This window comes from Melanaphis sacchari, unplaced genomic scaffold (genome assembly GCF_002803265.2).
Source record: "Melanaphis sacchari strain LSU unplaced genomic scaffold, SCAv2.0 Contig2_pilon_pilon, whole genome shotgun sequence".
Taxonomy (NCBI): Eukaryota; Metazoa; Arthropoda; class Insecta; order Hemiptera; family Aphididae; genus Melanaphis; species Melanaphis sacchari.
Window position 1 is genome coordinate 7,188,213 of NW_020271173.1, and position 17,960 is coordinate 7,206,172.

The 17,960-nt window shown below is 25.6% G+C and overlaps 1 protein-coding gene across 6 annotated transcripts in view; it reads right to left on the bottom strand.

Moving 5' to 3' along the window:
• LOC112595811 (serine/threonine-protein kinase tricorner) overlaps positions 1-17,960 on the bottom strand; it is a 122,252-nt gene that overhangs the window by 92,768 nt on the left and 11,524 nt on the right. For 2 of the 6 annotated variants that reach the window (XM_025341163.1, XM_025341162.1), the window contains exons 1-2: positions 9,017-9,124; positions 3,389-3,710 (exon numbers count right to left, since the gene is read on the bottom strand). The exons of 1 other annotated variant lie outside the window; for it this stretch is intronic. In XM_025341163.1, coding sequence (XP_025196948.1) covers positions 3,389-3,644 — 256 coding nt within the window. In that variant the 5' untranslated portion in view covers positions 3,645-3,710; positions 9,017-9,124. Of the gene's footprint in view, positions 1-3,388; positions 3,711-9,016; positions 9,125-12,872; positions 12,916-17,802; positions 17,839-17,960 lie in introns of those variants that run through there. 3 more of the 6 variants (XM_025341165.1, XM_025341166.1, XM_025341164.1) reach the window with 2 other exon arrangements.

The window sequence follows — 17,960 nt, forward strand, 5'->3', positions numbered from 1 at the left end:
TTTTAATTTGTAAAGCAAAAAAACTCTTTTTTGGTAAAATTAATTTATACTTAGCTATGAGTTTCAAATTCACGCAGAATTATTTAGTTACTAAAATTCGAAATACGCTTTAACTAACTTGTGTATATGCATAAATGCATCAGTAATCCATATATTAAATTTTAATATTTTTCATTAACAGCTGATTACTAAAGTTACAGTCGATGGTGATTAACCACCTGCGATGGCGGTTAAAAAATAAACGGTAAATCGATGATAACTACTACAGATATTGCAATGCAGTATTGACTGATTACGGTCTTATAGCGGTAGGTAAGTTTCATACCACAAATAACTGCGTTAAGCATAATATCCGCTAGTCTATAATTATGATGGTTAAAATATTCGTGTAGCGTAACATTTTAGGTAATAAGACAAATTAAAAAAGCAGCACCATTATATTACGGTATAGTATTCCTAAGCGGCCGTTGTTTTAGTGCACAGCATTAGTTGAAACAGAGGTCTTCAGACTATACTCTGTATGAAAAGCATTAGTGGAACAAAAAAAATACATTTCATCGTAAAACATATATGCTTCTGCTAAATATGAAAGTATTATATGTACCTATTTCATGTTATAAGTATAAATTCACTTAAAAGTATATTTTTCAAGTTTTTTGTTATAATACACGGTTAATGACGAAAAGATTGTAAAATATTTTATAGGTGATCTTGTAAAATACATAAATAATGTGGCATCAATTAAACATAATATATATATATAGTGTAGTACACACTAGTCACACTATGTACCTACATAGAAACCGGTAGAATTAAAATAAACTTATCTAAAACCATTCAAATGTTATTATTGATATTATAGATAAGATTTATAATAACTTACTAAATTATTTATTTTTATTTGATTGGTCCTAATTGACCTACATCAGTAACTTTCTAAATGGAGGTTATGTCATTTAAAGTCATGGTTTATTCTAACTGATATACTCGAGTGTCGGTCATTGTACTAAACAAATTTATTAACCGTTATGTTAACCTTTAATTTTGGCATAAAACACTCACTTCTTTCTTTTATTTAACAATTGTAAAACAATTATTTTATTATTTGATCAATAACACATAATAGGATTTTACGTTGTGCAATTGATAAAATGATTTAAAACAACAAAGTACTTCGTTAAACGTTAATAGTTATTAATCGATTGAAATTTAACAGGTGATCTTAAAATATATTAATAAATTCAAGTGGTAGCGTAAATTATGTACTTATATTAATCAATTAAATAGGTTAATAATTATAAATAGCGAAATATTGCAACTATTACACGCCCAAACTACTTTATAATTAATTAATTTTAGAATATATTTATTTATTGTGCACTCGTACTTTGAACTATTCAAATATTATTTTTTCAAAATAATACTAAAGAATTTTAAAAAATCGATTAAAAAAAAAAAAAAAAAAAATACACCAATGACAAAATAATTAATATGTTTTAACTATATTTTTATTTTTATCATTATTTAATGCATACAATCATACACATTAAAAGCCGAAAAAGTCCTAAGCTTTAAAATGATAATCTTAGTAGTTACTGAAACAAATTAATTTGTTTCTTATACTCTCTAGAACTCTGAAAAATAATAAAAAACAATTTCGAAATTGTTTTTGTGAATTGTTTTCGAAGATTAGTTAAAATTAATTTAGGTATAATAATGTCTTTAAAATGTATACGCGTCTTAATCATGATGGCTTAAACAAAAAATATAGTATGTACTTTTAATTAGAATTATATTACTTATACTGTAGAGTAGATGTATCGAGACTAGCAGCAGATAATATACGATATGACTATACATAGTTTTATTTTAATTGTATCTATTGTAAAATTGAATGATAATCAAAAAATTAATACACATATCATAAAAAAAAAAATACAAAAAACAATGGTTATTACAACCTTGGATTAAGCAGGAAAAACACATACACACATATAGATATACAACAAAAAAATAACATTACGGGAATATCATAGTGTCGACAGAATATTGTTTAATCTATATTTTGACTTGGCTATTTATAATATTCAAATAAATATAAACGAATATAAATAATCGTACAAACATAAACACCCAGATAATCATTTAGATTGCAGTTGCGGATAAATAAAGAAAAATGTTATTGTCTAAAGCAACATCTGTTGGTGATAAAAAATGTAGTTATACATTCTTGATGTTAAAATTTAACAATATACGCAAAAAAAAAAAATAAAAACAAAGTTAAATTTGAAACCGCACATACGAGTATTATTATACACAGGTGACATTGAAGTCGTATCATGAATTGCGATTGATAACCAAATAGCAAATACGTCTCGCTATCAGCGAGTACTCATGTCTCATACACTTATTATTTGCATTCGTATTTGTTATATATACAATTTTTTATACGACATATGACGCTAAAGTGACTAAACATGACATATAACTAATAATTACATATGATTACTAGTAAGCGGGTCGAACAACTTCTAAGTAACCACGTGCCGTGTAACGTATATACGATAATTAACATACACGTATATCATCACATATAAATTATTATCTCAATATAAGCCAATAGACGGAAAATGAGACAAATAAATATTGTACAACGTACATAATATGTAATAATTTTTTCATTGTATATCAGATAATATCATACAAAATATAAAGACTTTAGTTTATATTATTTTTACCGACAATCAAGGAAAAAATTATTTATTTTAATGTTTAGAAAACAAATAATATAAAAATAATTTGTGTTTACTATAAGATACTGGAAGGTCTACAAAATAGAAAATTTTGGGAATAAGAATGATATTCAATAGGAATCATCCTGTGTATTTATTAATTATTATTAATAATTATCAATATATTATTATATATTATTATAATTATAATAATATTTCATGCAAAATAATTAAGTACAATATTTTTAAATTATAGAATTTATAAATTTCGAAAACATAAATAAAGTATTTATTTTAATTTTTTTTAATTACTAACCTACCTGAAAAAGTTATTTTGTAAATAATCATATTTACTATAATTTTTATGATAGTTACCTATAATTGTATTAAATATTAATAGTAAATCGGTTATAAATATAAGCAAATATATACAAATTACAACTCATTGAGCTGTATATTTTAAATAATTTTGCGCATCACGTGAAGAAGTTTCTTCAATCACTTAAAAACTTAAATTAATTAAATATATTCAAGAAGTGAGATGAAATAAAAAAATATTCAAAAAATATATTTATTTATTTATTAAAAATGTATATGTTAATAAAAATCACCCTAATTTTTACGATATACATACATAATAAATCAATTCGACATACCTTTTTTAACCAACGGCTTCTGACCAAATCGGGCAAGCCACCAACGCAACAATCGGCGGAGCAACGAGAACCCATTGGTATATCCGGCAGTGGGTTTTCCAGATTCCGAGTACTTACGGTGGTAAGACGGTAATCCACCGGCAGCGGCTGCAGCGGCGTCGTCTTTCTTGTTGCTGCCAAACTCTTCGATCACAGGTGACACCGCCGAAACAGGCGCTACAACGGCCGTATGGTGTTCCCTGCTATATGGCGACATTTGAACTTATAGAACAATGCTTCTCTAGTACTCCAGTATTCACATTATATCCGTTGAAACCCTAGTCTGCATGTATACATTTTTTTCTTTATGAAAAAGGTCTTTTTTTATAGTTTCAAATGCACCACACGTAGACTAGATCAAACCATTTTAAGGCACAATAAACAATTAACAATTTATAAGGACTGGGTATTCAAATTATTAATACATTATTATCAGAAAAATGTAAAAATGTTATCAGTAAAATCTGATAAAATGCAACTCAATATCTAATGATTACATTTGTATTTTTTTTTTTTTTTACTATATTATGTTGTTAAATATACTTTCCATACTGCCTCAATATGGTATTGACCCAGTCCTCCACACATGTCCACCACAGCCGATTCTATGTATGTGTACAATAAATATATATAATATATATATTACATTATTATAGATTATAGAAATTGCAAATTCTGATCGACAGATTAACTTGCGAATATAAGTTTGGACAAACATTGTGATATAATATTTATTCGCAATACGGCGAGTATACAAATATATTATGTAAAATCGAATATGTATAACACATTCTTCGTTGGGTCTGCCGTAGACAATAAAACAATAGACGCAAGTTAGAAAAATTGCTGTACCGACATAACGACGACAGTCTAGTGGAAAATTTCAAAATATGAGGAGTGATCAATATTCAATGCATCGCTGCAATGATGAACAGCAACCAATTTTGGTGCTAGAGAATCGGCGGTAGTGGTTGATAGTAGTGGTGGTACAATGATATGAATCGAGTTGGACACGATAATATAAAAATCCGATGAAGCCTTTTGCCATTTCTATTACCAATATCCGTAATGTCAACGAACTTTTTATTAATTTTTTTTTTTTTTTTTTTATCTATTTCCTCTAAAATAACATTATTTTTAATATAAAAATTACCTTCAGTGGTTGCAGATAGTCACTAAAAACCTCATTAAAATATAAAAATAATCAAATACTATTATACGCACGCAATACCTATACGTTATAAGTGGTAAGGTAGAACCTAAACAGTGAGCACATTATTTTTCATATTTTCATTTCAAGCAATTATATACAACATAATATTTATACATTGCACCTACCTATATCCTCTGTATCGTATTATATAATTGCATATTTGTGTACATTTTTTTAAATTTTAGTTATAAATGTCACAAATGCAATAACATTTTGTACATAATCATCGTTTGAAATTTAATACAGTGCCTATAAAATATTATTTTATTTCAAAGTTATTTTTAAACATAAAAATATATGCAAATGCCAAATTGTAAGGCAATCGCTTTTTAAAATGTATACATAATAATATCACGTAAATTAAAGTTTTGTGTTTTAAAATAATATTAAATTTATTCTACAGCAGATAACTATATACTTATTGATTTTTATTACGTAAAAATTATAGGTATTTTTATAGCATTAAATCTAGTAAAATAAAATACTGCAGACAAAACAATCATTTCAGATTATGTTAGATCTTTAATTAATTGTTCTCCGAATCTATAATATATTGCTTTTAATTTGCTTTATTAATACAATTAGTCACCATCGTTACTGTATAATGATGATTCAAGTGTGAAATTTCAAATAAATGTGTAATAGGAATATACAATTATTAACGTTTAATAATAAAGGTTATTTACATATTATTCTGTTGTTGAAGTGTTAATTTATCAGAATGTATGAATATATTGCTATTTAGTAACTAGAATGGATTTCTTCAATTATTACAAGAATGAAATAAGCAATTCAATAACCTAGAATTACGTCAATGACTTTTCGCGGTCATTACCGTTATTCCGGTTATGGTTGTGAATGTGACAACCGGATTGGTACCATTTTTCCCTCTGTCAACGTTACAAACAACGGGCAATTACCAATACGTAGTGTTATGAAGGTTTTATCTTAAAAAAGGAAGACACATGTATCCTCTTCAGGAAAATTATACTCATATAACTACTGATAGGTCATTAACCGTTTGACGGGCGTTTACCCTAATATTATAAAGATAAAGAAACACACCTTATTAAAATATTTGGTTAACATATTTTAGTATTGTATTTTTAAACAGATTCGTAGTTTAATGTGATATTATTTTTATTTTGCTTAAAATTTAGCATGTAAACAACTAAGATGTTCTTACACAAAAGTAAAAAAAAACAATTTTTTATTTTTTATAGTTAATAATATGAATAAATATATTATACTTTTATACTTATTAGTTATTTATATAGAATATATATTATTATGGTTTCAACTTTTAATCGAACAAATTGAAAAATTGAGGTTAAATCCACGCCCAACACTTATGAAAATAGACACTTACGATACAGTGAAAGAAATGATCGATAATATTAGCCAAATATGACTATATGTCATGATTGTATGCCAAAGAATATAGAACGATTTTCGATAAAAATGTCAGGGTCCTTTCCAATACCTTTGCCAACATACATGGTGGGCGTTAGTCCGCTATGAGTAAATTATTGGGTTTTTTAGGCAACAATAGTGACAAAACTCTGAAAGAAAGTACAGTGATAACAAAATAACCGGAAGAGGAGTGTTTTTTTTTTTAATGACGAATTGTCCATAAACATTAAAAGAAATAATCACTCGTTTCAAAGGTGGCCTTGGGATAAATTATCTGTCATTTTTTGTTTTATTAAAAAAAAAATTTTTATATTGTCTATTGACAATCATTTATTGAAGGACAAAATTAAAATAAATCGAATAACACAATTATTATAGGTATTATTACAAGTATAAAAGTTAATATTTAACTGTTTAAAATAAACTGTATAGGTACAAAATTGTTGAAACTCGGTTGAAATCTATTTCACTCAAAGGTTTTGGGTTCTATAAAATTTACATTTACATTGATGATATATTAATAAATAAAAGTTCTTAAATATGACTTAATTTGACATACAACTAAATTAACTAAACTTAATGTATTTAATTAAAAAAAAAAAAAATTATCTAAAGTATGTTGAGAGTAAATGTTTTAAAAAATGTGTGAACACATTATTATATGATATATATTATTAGATATCGATCTACCCAGACAAACCCCTCGTCATATAAGTATACTTTAAATGTCAAATGTCGAGGACAAATATAAGGTAATACCATGAAAACCTTTAATTTTTATCATCATTAACTACTTAAAACCATCAATGGGCAGACGGTAAGTTTGCATATTTTACGGTAAGTTTACCATGCAGAAAGAAAATTATCAGAAATGAAACATGAAAACGGATGTGGGTACCTACACAATTCGTTTTTATCTATACAATAATATCACTCGAGAAAAACGTAACAAAGAGTGTATAACTTATTCTTACGATTGCTGGAAAACGATTTGAATGAGAGAAAGCCACATTTAATAAATACACATGAAAAGGATCGTGAACAGCGAACGCCGCCGGGGTCGTGATAATACGTATAGCCTTGCTGCCAGCAAATAGCAATGATCAACGGGGGCGATGAGACGACAATGTGAGTTTTCGATATATTTTTGTCATTGAACTCTATACATAGGTATCATTTGCGGGGCCCATTCAATGTGAGCACAGTCGGTTCTGTTTAACAAAGCGTTTTTGGTAGAGCAAAAACTATCAAGTCACCAGGTGTGGAATCTTTTAGGCCATAGTTATATGAAGTGTATTCATTTTCCGGTATCTGTAAACGAAGAAGAGATAAAAAAAAAGCATGTGGGCGTACCACCGGTCACATAAAGACCTATGTGTTTATTTAAGTGTCAAATTATGTATACCTTGTAAGCAAATTTTCATATTTTTTTTTTCGTGGTAATAATTGTAATTCAATTACTTTTCTCTAAGGTTGTATTTTATTAACATTTCGTCGCTTAAATACAACCCAAAACACTAATGCTTGTGGTGATTATAAAAATTAAATAAATATCTCAAGTTATGATGGTAAAATATTTTCAGTTGATACGAGAGATATCAAAACTACATTGTTACCTTACTAAATTCATACTAATGTACATAGTGGAATAGATTAATATTAAAATGCATGTGGAATTTTAAACTAACAATATTATATGAACGTAAATCATTATTATATTTTGAAATAATGTTTCAAATTTTGAACATTGTTATTATTCATCTACAATAACAATAAAAATTAATAAAATAGCATGAAATAATTTTGTGTATGATTTACGATACAATTTTGATACCTAAAGTTCAACGATTATGTATCAAGGCAAAAATAATTTATATGTAATCTAAATCGTATTTATAGAATTCACTCATTTAAAATTTAAATAGATACTTTACTCAAAATAAAAATAAATACAATAATCAATTTTTTTAAGAAGATGTATTTTGTAATGTAATTTAAAATATTAAGATTTATGAATTTATAAATGGCAACTGAATTAAATGTCTAAATGTATAATTTTTTTTGTGCTGAAAACATAAGTACTTTTAACAGTTTTATCTTAATTAAGTATACCTAGATATATTACTAGTTTATTTTGACGTTTCGCATTCGACATACCCTAAGTGTAGCATGAGAAAATTATTTTTTAATATATTTGTTTGAAAACTTATGAAAAAAAAAAAGATTATTAAATAAAATAACTAACAACTTAATATCTATCATTTCATAGGTACTAAATATAAAAATATATGGTAATTAATCTTTTATTCAATTATAAATTTAAGTTATATAGAATTAAAAATATAATTTAACTAAATGGCTCTATTTTAAATTAATTATCAAAAATATTCCCAAATTAATAAATGAACCATACGTTTTTGAATATAACGAAAGAATATTGGAAATTGTTTTTTACTATTTGAATATAATGAATGTAATCAATAATAGCTAGAACATGTTTAATATCATATATTCGTCGTGTAACGATGTTTATTATTTAATTTTGAGTAAACTAGTTTAAATCGATACATAATCAAACAACACTTCTAACAACCTAATGCATATTTTATATAAGAATATGTTTTTTTAATCTGTGTTTAAATTCATTCAGATATAATCAATAACTTTAAATAACACTTACTTGGCATAACATTTAAGTTAAAAATATAATGTTTCATTTATTAGTATCAAAAACTATTAAGCTTAGAATAATACTAAGATTTATTATTACTTATTAGTTATTACCTACTCATTAGGTAAATATACTTAAATATATATAAGGTTAACACTTTCCAGTCAATCGAATACTCAGAACCAATAAATTAAATGTAAGAATTACACAGCGCATTGGTGTTTGCAAAAGACTTCGTCGGATTTAAGACATAATAATAATATTAATAATTATATGCAATGAATATAAATACCATTTAGCTGTTTGTTTCGTTCTAACAATATGTCCTTAGATTTTTAAAATTATTAAAAGAAAAAAAAACGAAAAATACACAAACTGTTAAATATAATGAATGAAGTAGCTGTGCAATACTATTTAGATAATATCAACTATTTTAATTTAACATTTAACACTTTAAAATATATTAAAAACGAAAAAACGTACAATAAACAAATATAAAACGGCACTTTTTGCGGCGCACTGTAAATATAATAATATATATTTTGGTATGGAAAAAAAACACAATTTTAACAAGAGAAAAAAATTATCACGTGTGCACAAAAATATCACCAACAATATTACATTATTTTAATATTATTATGGTCACCTACAGAACGGCCACGAGTTGGATCGCGAGCAACGACGGACGACGACAATGCACGCGGACGCACAGATCGGCGGGAACGACAACACTGCTGCGACGGGTAGGGAAAAGACGAAGACGCGGCAGTAATAGTTCCCTCGACAGCGGCGGGCGCTCGCGAGTTTTTGAATTCCGCCAACGGACGTTTACAAACGTGACGTCGGTGCGCATGCGCAAAGACGTAGGTCAAGGTGCGTACACTTTCCATTACCCAACCCTTTCCCCTCTTCCAATCGTCCATACAAGCGACTACCCGCCCCTCCTTAAACCACCTCGTTCTTCGTTATTGGCGGTGTTAACGTTTTTACCTGCTCCATAGCACCCACACTGTATGTCCGTGTTGTACACATTATTCACTTATAATTTCTATATTTTTCTAAGCTTTAATAATTTTTTTTTTAATAAATTATTGAAAGTTTTTGAATCGGGTTTCAATCCAATCTTGTATACCAATATGGCTTTGCCTCGAATACAAGATAATCCGATACGTCAAAATTGTTTGATAATAATAAACCTAGTAGAGGTGCACATGGTGTATAAAATAAAACTCTTTAGTATTAAATTAAGCTACGTGTAAAACAATTAGCGTGATTACAGTATAATCTACCCGGTGGTTAGTCGTTATTTGTCACGTCAAAGATAGGCAGACGTACGGATACGCATTTTATCAGGTATACATATCACCTATCTAGCATCTACGTATGAACAATATTATGTAATAGCGAAACATGTTTTTTTTGTCCCCTAAACGGTATTAGCGTAGAATAAACGCAGTACACACTTCACGTACAAACAGCCGTCGGTCGAAACGATTCCAACGGACCGCTCGAAACGAACAACATCAAATCACAATCGGTTGAACGATATTACTAGTGTGTGCATGACGTACCTATTATAATTTATTATATCAATGACATTTGCGCATAAAATGTACACAAAACACAGTTCCCAGTTCTACGGGAGGCCGGGAATTTAGCTGATACAACACGAAATGGTGAGGAGTGAAAACATTTATACCACAATAAAATATGTACCGCAGTAGGCAAGTCAACCGAAGAACGTTACAAAGAGAGCGTATATAAATCCCCGAATGAGGCATCCCGATTCAGTATGTTTTGAAGCCGTTTTAAATTAATAATCATTTTTTTAACCGTCGTCGAATTGAATCAAGACAAATACAACGATTAACAAAAGGCGTAAGACCACGTTTCTTGTTATTTTTGTATACAAATACGTATACGTATATAGGTAAGTACACGAGCCATGTTACACATCTTGTTATAACAATATTATCATACGTTTTTGAACACTACGGCAACAGTATGTTACACGAAAACATATTAGGAAACATTAGTAAGTTAAACATAAACAGAAATGTTTTTTTGTGTTTTCAATGAAATATAATTTCATAAAATATTTCGCCATTTAAGGTCAAGTAGGAAACAATAAAATACAATACTATAGTGAAATAACTTTTCGAAAAATGTATATGTATAAAGTATATTTGTATTAACCAGATTCCATTTGATAGATAAAACAAGTTTTAGAATATGTTATTGTTAATATATTATTCTAACATATGTTTATATAAAATATAAATTATTAAATATTTTCATAATAACATATTGTACACAACTAAAATCTTTATACCTACTTTGTAAAAGTTATCGTGGAAACATTCAAAATTAAATAATACATATTTTTAATCAAAAAATCACTCATCCATCTCCAAAGAAAATTAATTTTAATATAATATAATATAAATTCAAAAATAAAAACTAATTTAAATTCGTAGAATTGTTGAAAACTACAATGAGTTCTAACAAATGAATTGTATACTCATTTAATTGGATATTGACATATTGAATTATATCTAATCATGTTATTATAATTTAATATAAACATTTTGATATATTTGGATCAATCAATGTCATATTATAATACTTTTAATTAATTGTGTAGGAATATTTAAATGCGTTTATTAAAACATTATTTATTCATAAATGAAAAGTGTAAAATACGTTTGGTTAACTCGTTTTCACTAAATAGGTTATGGGAATTAATTATTTCCTTAATTGTAGTCTAACTATTCAAAATGTAATTGAAATATAGGTATAGTCAACGTTTTTTTTTTATAATAATTATTGTTTACACTATCAAAATGGGGTTAACCATACTCCATCACTATTAACCTACAATAAGTTAAATCCGTTTTTTTTTTTTATTTATATTATTTAAAATGTTTCAGCACATTAGGTGCTATTACAAGCACAATGTTTAATTCGTAAAATGAGCATAAACTTATTCATTCAATGAAGATGGAATTCATATTAGTCCACGATGTGAACATAATATTAAACGACAAATAACTGTAAATTGCAATATAAGATTCAAATATATATATATATTGAATTAAATTAGAAATTTTGCTCAGTTTATAATGTAGATATTAACTGTCAATATTTTATAGTCCACTAATTTAATATCTACCTGCATTAAACATGTAAATTATAAATAACATTCAAAAACATTGTGCGACTTAACCTAACTATTCATAAAAAATTGTTTTAAATAATACTCTATCACAATGTTCATACTATTTAGTTTTTTTTTAAATTTAATTACTTTATCAAACAGACACGAATGCAGGTAACTTTTTGTTTTATACCTATTTAACAATTGCACTATTAAATAATAGCCGAATAGCAATACTATATCTGTACATTATGAATAATCTTTATTAATGTCATTAAATTGAACAACCACATACATATTTTAGCAGTGCTAACCAGACATATAGGTACAGTAACATCATTCAATTAAATTCTGCACAATTCATCAGTTTGAACAATTTTTAACAAAACATAAAATTCAAAATAAATAGAACAAATCAAAGTTGGCCAATAATTCACCTTTCACATTTCCCACTATGTATACGTATGCCTATATACTATTGAGTATAACAAAGTTGCATGTATTGCTTAACAAACTCGCTATTCATTCACCGACCTGACCAATTAATAGTCGTCTATGTAAGCCGTCTACAAAACACAATTGAACTTCACACGATAAATTTTGGAAGATAGGACAGTGTTCCACGGTTAAGACTTTCGATAACCTACTATTCTCAATGCATCACTTAATAGTTAAATTATCTGATACATATACACGCATATCTTATTGTGTTGATTATATGAATATATTTTATTTATATATTATATACACAATACAAGTAACTATTATAGTAACCGATGCCAATCTGCTGCAACCATAACAAATTTTGCAATTGTTTTTACCGGTTAATATCGATCATATAGTTAATTGTAGGTATTTTTTCATAACGATGCATGTAGTACACACCTATGCCAATATAAACATTTAAAATGGTTTATATAATAAGATAAATAGTTGCAGAACCTACTAAATAGTAAAATAATAATTGAAGCAAAATTACATTTTGTTTTACCTGTTGCAGCCGAGCTTGTCAGACAGGGCCATATACAACTAACCTGAAACAATTTTTTAAAATTTCAAATAAATAAGAAATAAAAAAAAATAATACAATTTTATAGAAATATAAAAATTTAATTTAAAATAGTGATTAAAAACCAAATGAAATGTTCACTGTATTATTTAATTAGATTTTAATAATTATTCAAAATCCTCAATCGTATATACTTGTAAATAGTAGTACTAAAACATTCAGTAAATTTAACTATAATCCTATATTATTTTTTAATGTTAAACGTTTATAGGAGTATAATAGAAATACATCGTTTATTAAAATTTAAAAATAAAATAATTTGTACGTAATATATATTTTACAATGCAAATTCAGTTCTTTGAATACGAAATACATAATTATTTTATTGTTAATACTTATGTTATCTGTTTTATACACGATATATAAAAGAGATAATTTGTAAAGAAGTTTATTATCAGCTTGTACTTAAAAGCATTAGACAATAAAAATACTTTGAATTCTTTTAATACTAATTTTTTTTTTTTTAAATATACTAATATGTATTTGCGTATACATTATAAGATCGTTGTAAAATAATATAAAGCATAAATATTACATAAATAAATGAGAATAATACTTAAACTTTAAATATTAATTTCATGAAATAAAAATCTGTCACGAGCTTTAGATAAATGGAATAGAAAAAAATAAAATATAATAAAATCAAAAAAAAAATATTGTGTGACGAATACGGGATAATAAGGGATCATTTAAAAATAATTTAATAGAATCAGAATTAATGGAATAAAAAAATTGATAAGTATTTTAATAAAAATTAATAAGAAACAGACGTGCATGCATAAAGTCCACTAAGTACTAATACACTAAATAATCCAGGAAAAAATGATTATTTAACTTCGTTTTGAGTATAATACATAATAATTAATAAGCTTATAAATATAATATTATAATATACTCTTAATGAAGATATTATGCTTTGGCTTAAAGTTTTACTAATTAATATGAATCTTAACTAAACAAACTTTATAACAACATGTTATAAACTAATCTGCATATTTCCTGGTAAAAATCGGCAACAATTTACTTGATAGGTAATTAATTATATTATTAATCAATAACTATAAATATTAAGTACATAAATTATTATTTGTTTCGAAAAATACTGAGTGAGAATAAATAAGTTAAACAGTTATCAAATTACGTATGTAAGATTTGATATCGATTTAACAATTATATGTTAAAAATTCAAGAAAAAACAATATTAAGACATATTATAGAGGTCAACAGATAAAGACACTAAACCTTCATCATAATTTTTAAATAATCATTTATTTATAAAAACAGATTTGATTTGACGCCTTGCTGTTGATAAAATATGTGCATATACGTAATATGTTTATATTAACAGGTAAATATGAAAAAACTATTGTTCGTATCTATATAAGACAAAAACTACGGGCTATAAAATACATAATATAGTATCTAACAATATAATATGAAGTAGCATTGAGTTCTTGTACAATAAACGAAATGTGAATATGAACATGAATATTTACTACATAACTACACTGAAATTTTCAAAATAAAATACTAATGATTAATAATTGTATATGCTATTGAAAATCCAGATTTTGAAGATAGAAAAAAATCTTCATTGGATCATCACTACAGTGAGTACGCGCATATACTAGTGACCTCATTCATTTTAGAAACACCCTGTATAAGCCTACTCACACCATTCAAAAATATATCGGTATTAATTTATAACTTATAATTAACAACATCTACCTTATTACTAATAATATTAGAACACATAATAATTAATAAGAGCAATTTTGTTATACAAAAAGAAATCTGTATAAATATATATTGACAGAAATAGTCTTTCATTTTAAACCTACAAAGATTTATCATTGAATTCAAATTTATTACATCCATTACCTACTCAATTACGATGTACACTCGACGTATTTACAGTAGAACGGTATCAACTCGCCCACCTATTTAAGTATATACATTTATTTTAATTTAATAAATACATTTTATTTGCGTAACGTTACTCATTTTAACAATAAACTGTATAAAATAAGGTGATTAAAAATCTATTTTCAACTCTTAACATTTAGCTAATAAAGAACAGAAAAAAAATCTATTCAAAACATTAATCTTTTTAGAACAACACGATTTGGCACAAAACGTTTTAGGTGAAGGTTGAGCATTTCAAATGAATTATATTACTCGTCACTTGTTAAGTGTAGACAATTACTTTTCCTTCATTGGAGTATAGTTACGGTATCGTCGGTATCCATAACAACGATTATCGTGTGTTCATTTAACGTTATCGCGATGCTAATTGAAATATTAATCTATTTGAATCGTTTAAATAAATATTTTGACATTGATCAAATATTCTTTTATAATCTAAAATTCCAAAACTGATTATAATGATAATATAATATAATAGATGGTAAATTAAAAAGGCCCCACTACCTATATTAGTTTTTAATGATTTTTATTTGTGTTTTGTTTCATATACACAACATAAAACTTAAGTTTTTATAAATTTAACGTTTAACTCATTTTTTTATTAATTAATAAAAGTTATTAATCATTAATTCTTTTAAAACTATTATAATATATCATCTTAAAGTTTTACAATTGTATAGACTACAAATTAGGATTTATATTAATAAATAATATTAATTAACTAAAATTATATTTATCATACTTTACTTATTAAATAACAGGAAATAAAAACATAGATATAATGCAAAATATTATACATGCATAAGAAAACAAAATATATTTTATTCAATTACGGACTTAATGATGAAATAATTTCTCAGAACACTATGATCTTACAGTCTTGCAGATACTGTTTAAATATATAACATGCAAGTAAAATTTATTAAAAGAATATTTTTTTGAAATAATGATGAGCATAGTAATTTAACACGATTGATTCCTCTCTTAATTATATAAAAAAAAAAAATTTAAGTAAATAAAAATAACTGTTGTACCTACTAGAAAAAGGACAATGTAACAAGTACTTAGTTGAAATTTACATAAAATATGCAACAGTACACAATTAACTCATATATATATATATATAACAAAATTATAGCAAACTATTGTAAATATGTACATATATACACATACAACTATAATTTGTACATTTAAAAACAGAAACATGGAAATTTATAGACCTTTAAAGTTATTTTTTACGTAAAAATGAAATCACAAAGCTGTTTTTAAATGTTTATTTTTTCTAATAATACTAAATAGCTAAAACTATATTATTTTATGTTAAGTTACATAAATTATATACTAATACTGGGTATTTAAAAATAAGCTAAACTTGTAGTGGGAACCGCAGTAAAGTAGTAGTTGAATAAATCATTTCTTTTTGTTCTCAGTCGATAAATCCTTAAACGTATTGAAATTATAATTTCAATAACTTCCCAAGATGATAAGAAAAACGTGTGATTACAGATTTCAGCAGATTTAACAATAAAATAATACAAAAAAATAACAATATTGAGTAATGAATAATGATTGTGCTTATTGTAGATATGAATTATTAATTACGTGTTGGTATATAATAAGGCAAATATATAAACACGAAAATGTTAAAGAAATTTAATGAGAAGAAAAATTCAAATTATTAACATTGATTGTTGAAATCGTAAGTTTATAGAAATAATTGAAGTAAATAAACCTAATAACTGATATATATCAATAATAATACTCTTCAATGCAATTGTCTGGTTTTCAAATAAGTATTTCTAACACTTAAAATAACTTTTTAGTTTTAAATATGCTTATAAATTGTACTCGCAATTGTAAAACATTTAGATCTTCTTAATCATAATGAAGTATTGATTAATGTCATACAATATACTATAAATTATAATGTAGTACTATTTTATAAAAAGGATATTATTTTATTAAAAGCAAAACTTTTTTTTGCCATGCATTAATTATAATTTATAACTTTAAATCTTAAATATATCATTGTCTTACGACTAGTTTTAAAGCCGGTCCAACTGTTTTTCACAAATATACAAATGTATAAACATAAACTATATAAATATACAATATTTTATACGTAGTTATTAAATTATAGTAGGTAATACGATTTAATACAGGGACCGCGAGCAAATTAACTTTAACTGTAATTGCGCAGGCGACGTATAGCGTTTACGAGCGGTATAAAATGAATAACCGCTGCACCTGACATATGTGTTATTATATATATATATAAGTATTAAGTACATAGGTGCGTTAAAGCAGTTTTAAAACACGTAAAAAAAGGAAAAATAAATAAATAAACAATAAAGGATAAAAAGAAAAAATCGACGAAGTCACTCCGCTTTAAAGAAGTTTTTGAGTGTAGCTCGTGGTTGAGTTAAATCATCAGTCAACACAGTAGTAGTGTTGAATTTAAATATAATGATTAATTATTATACACGAAAAACTATTTTGGGTTGAAACGAACAGTAAGACAATATTTTAGGAATCTTTTATAAATATTTATATTCCTATTAGTAATTTATTATTTATAAAAGTAATACGGTATCAGTAGGTTGATATAATTTTCGCTAAAGATAAATCTCATTTAATTATAATATAGTACATAATTAGTTCATATAATATTATTAGCTACTGTAAATTAATACTGAAGTACTATAAAATAGTGTAAATATGTTCGTGATATAAATAATATATAATTAATCTAATTAGTATTTAAATCATTTCATTGTGTATAAGAAATAATAATACGTACGCAGAAAAGCTTCAAATCCTTACAAATAATATTTTTTTGAATAACAACAAGATAACTAGAGTCATTATTTTTTTATTTGAATAGAATCTAAAAAAAACCTCGAAATAATCGAAAAAAAAAATTTACCATACGTGCGGCACACTCCATTCAACCATCATATCACGTGCGCTTCAGCAACTGTTTTCCACAATTCAAATCCCATTGTTTCAAAACATTTTATACGCTTACAATATATAATTGAAAATACATAATTTTAATATATATATATATAATATATATATATG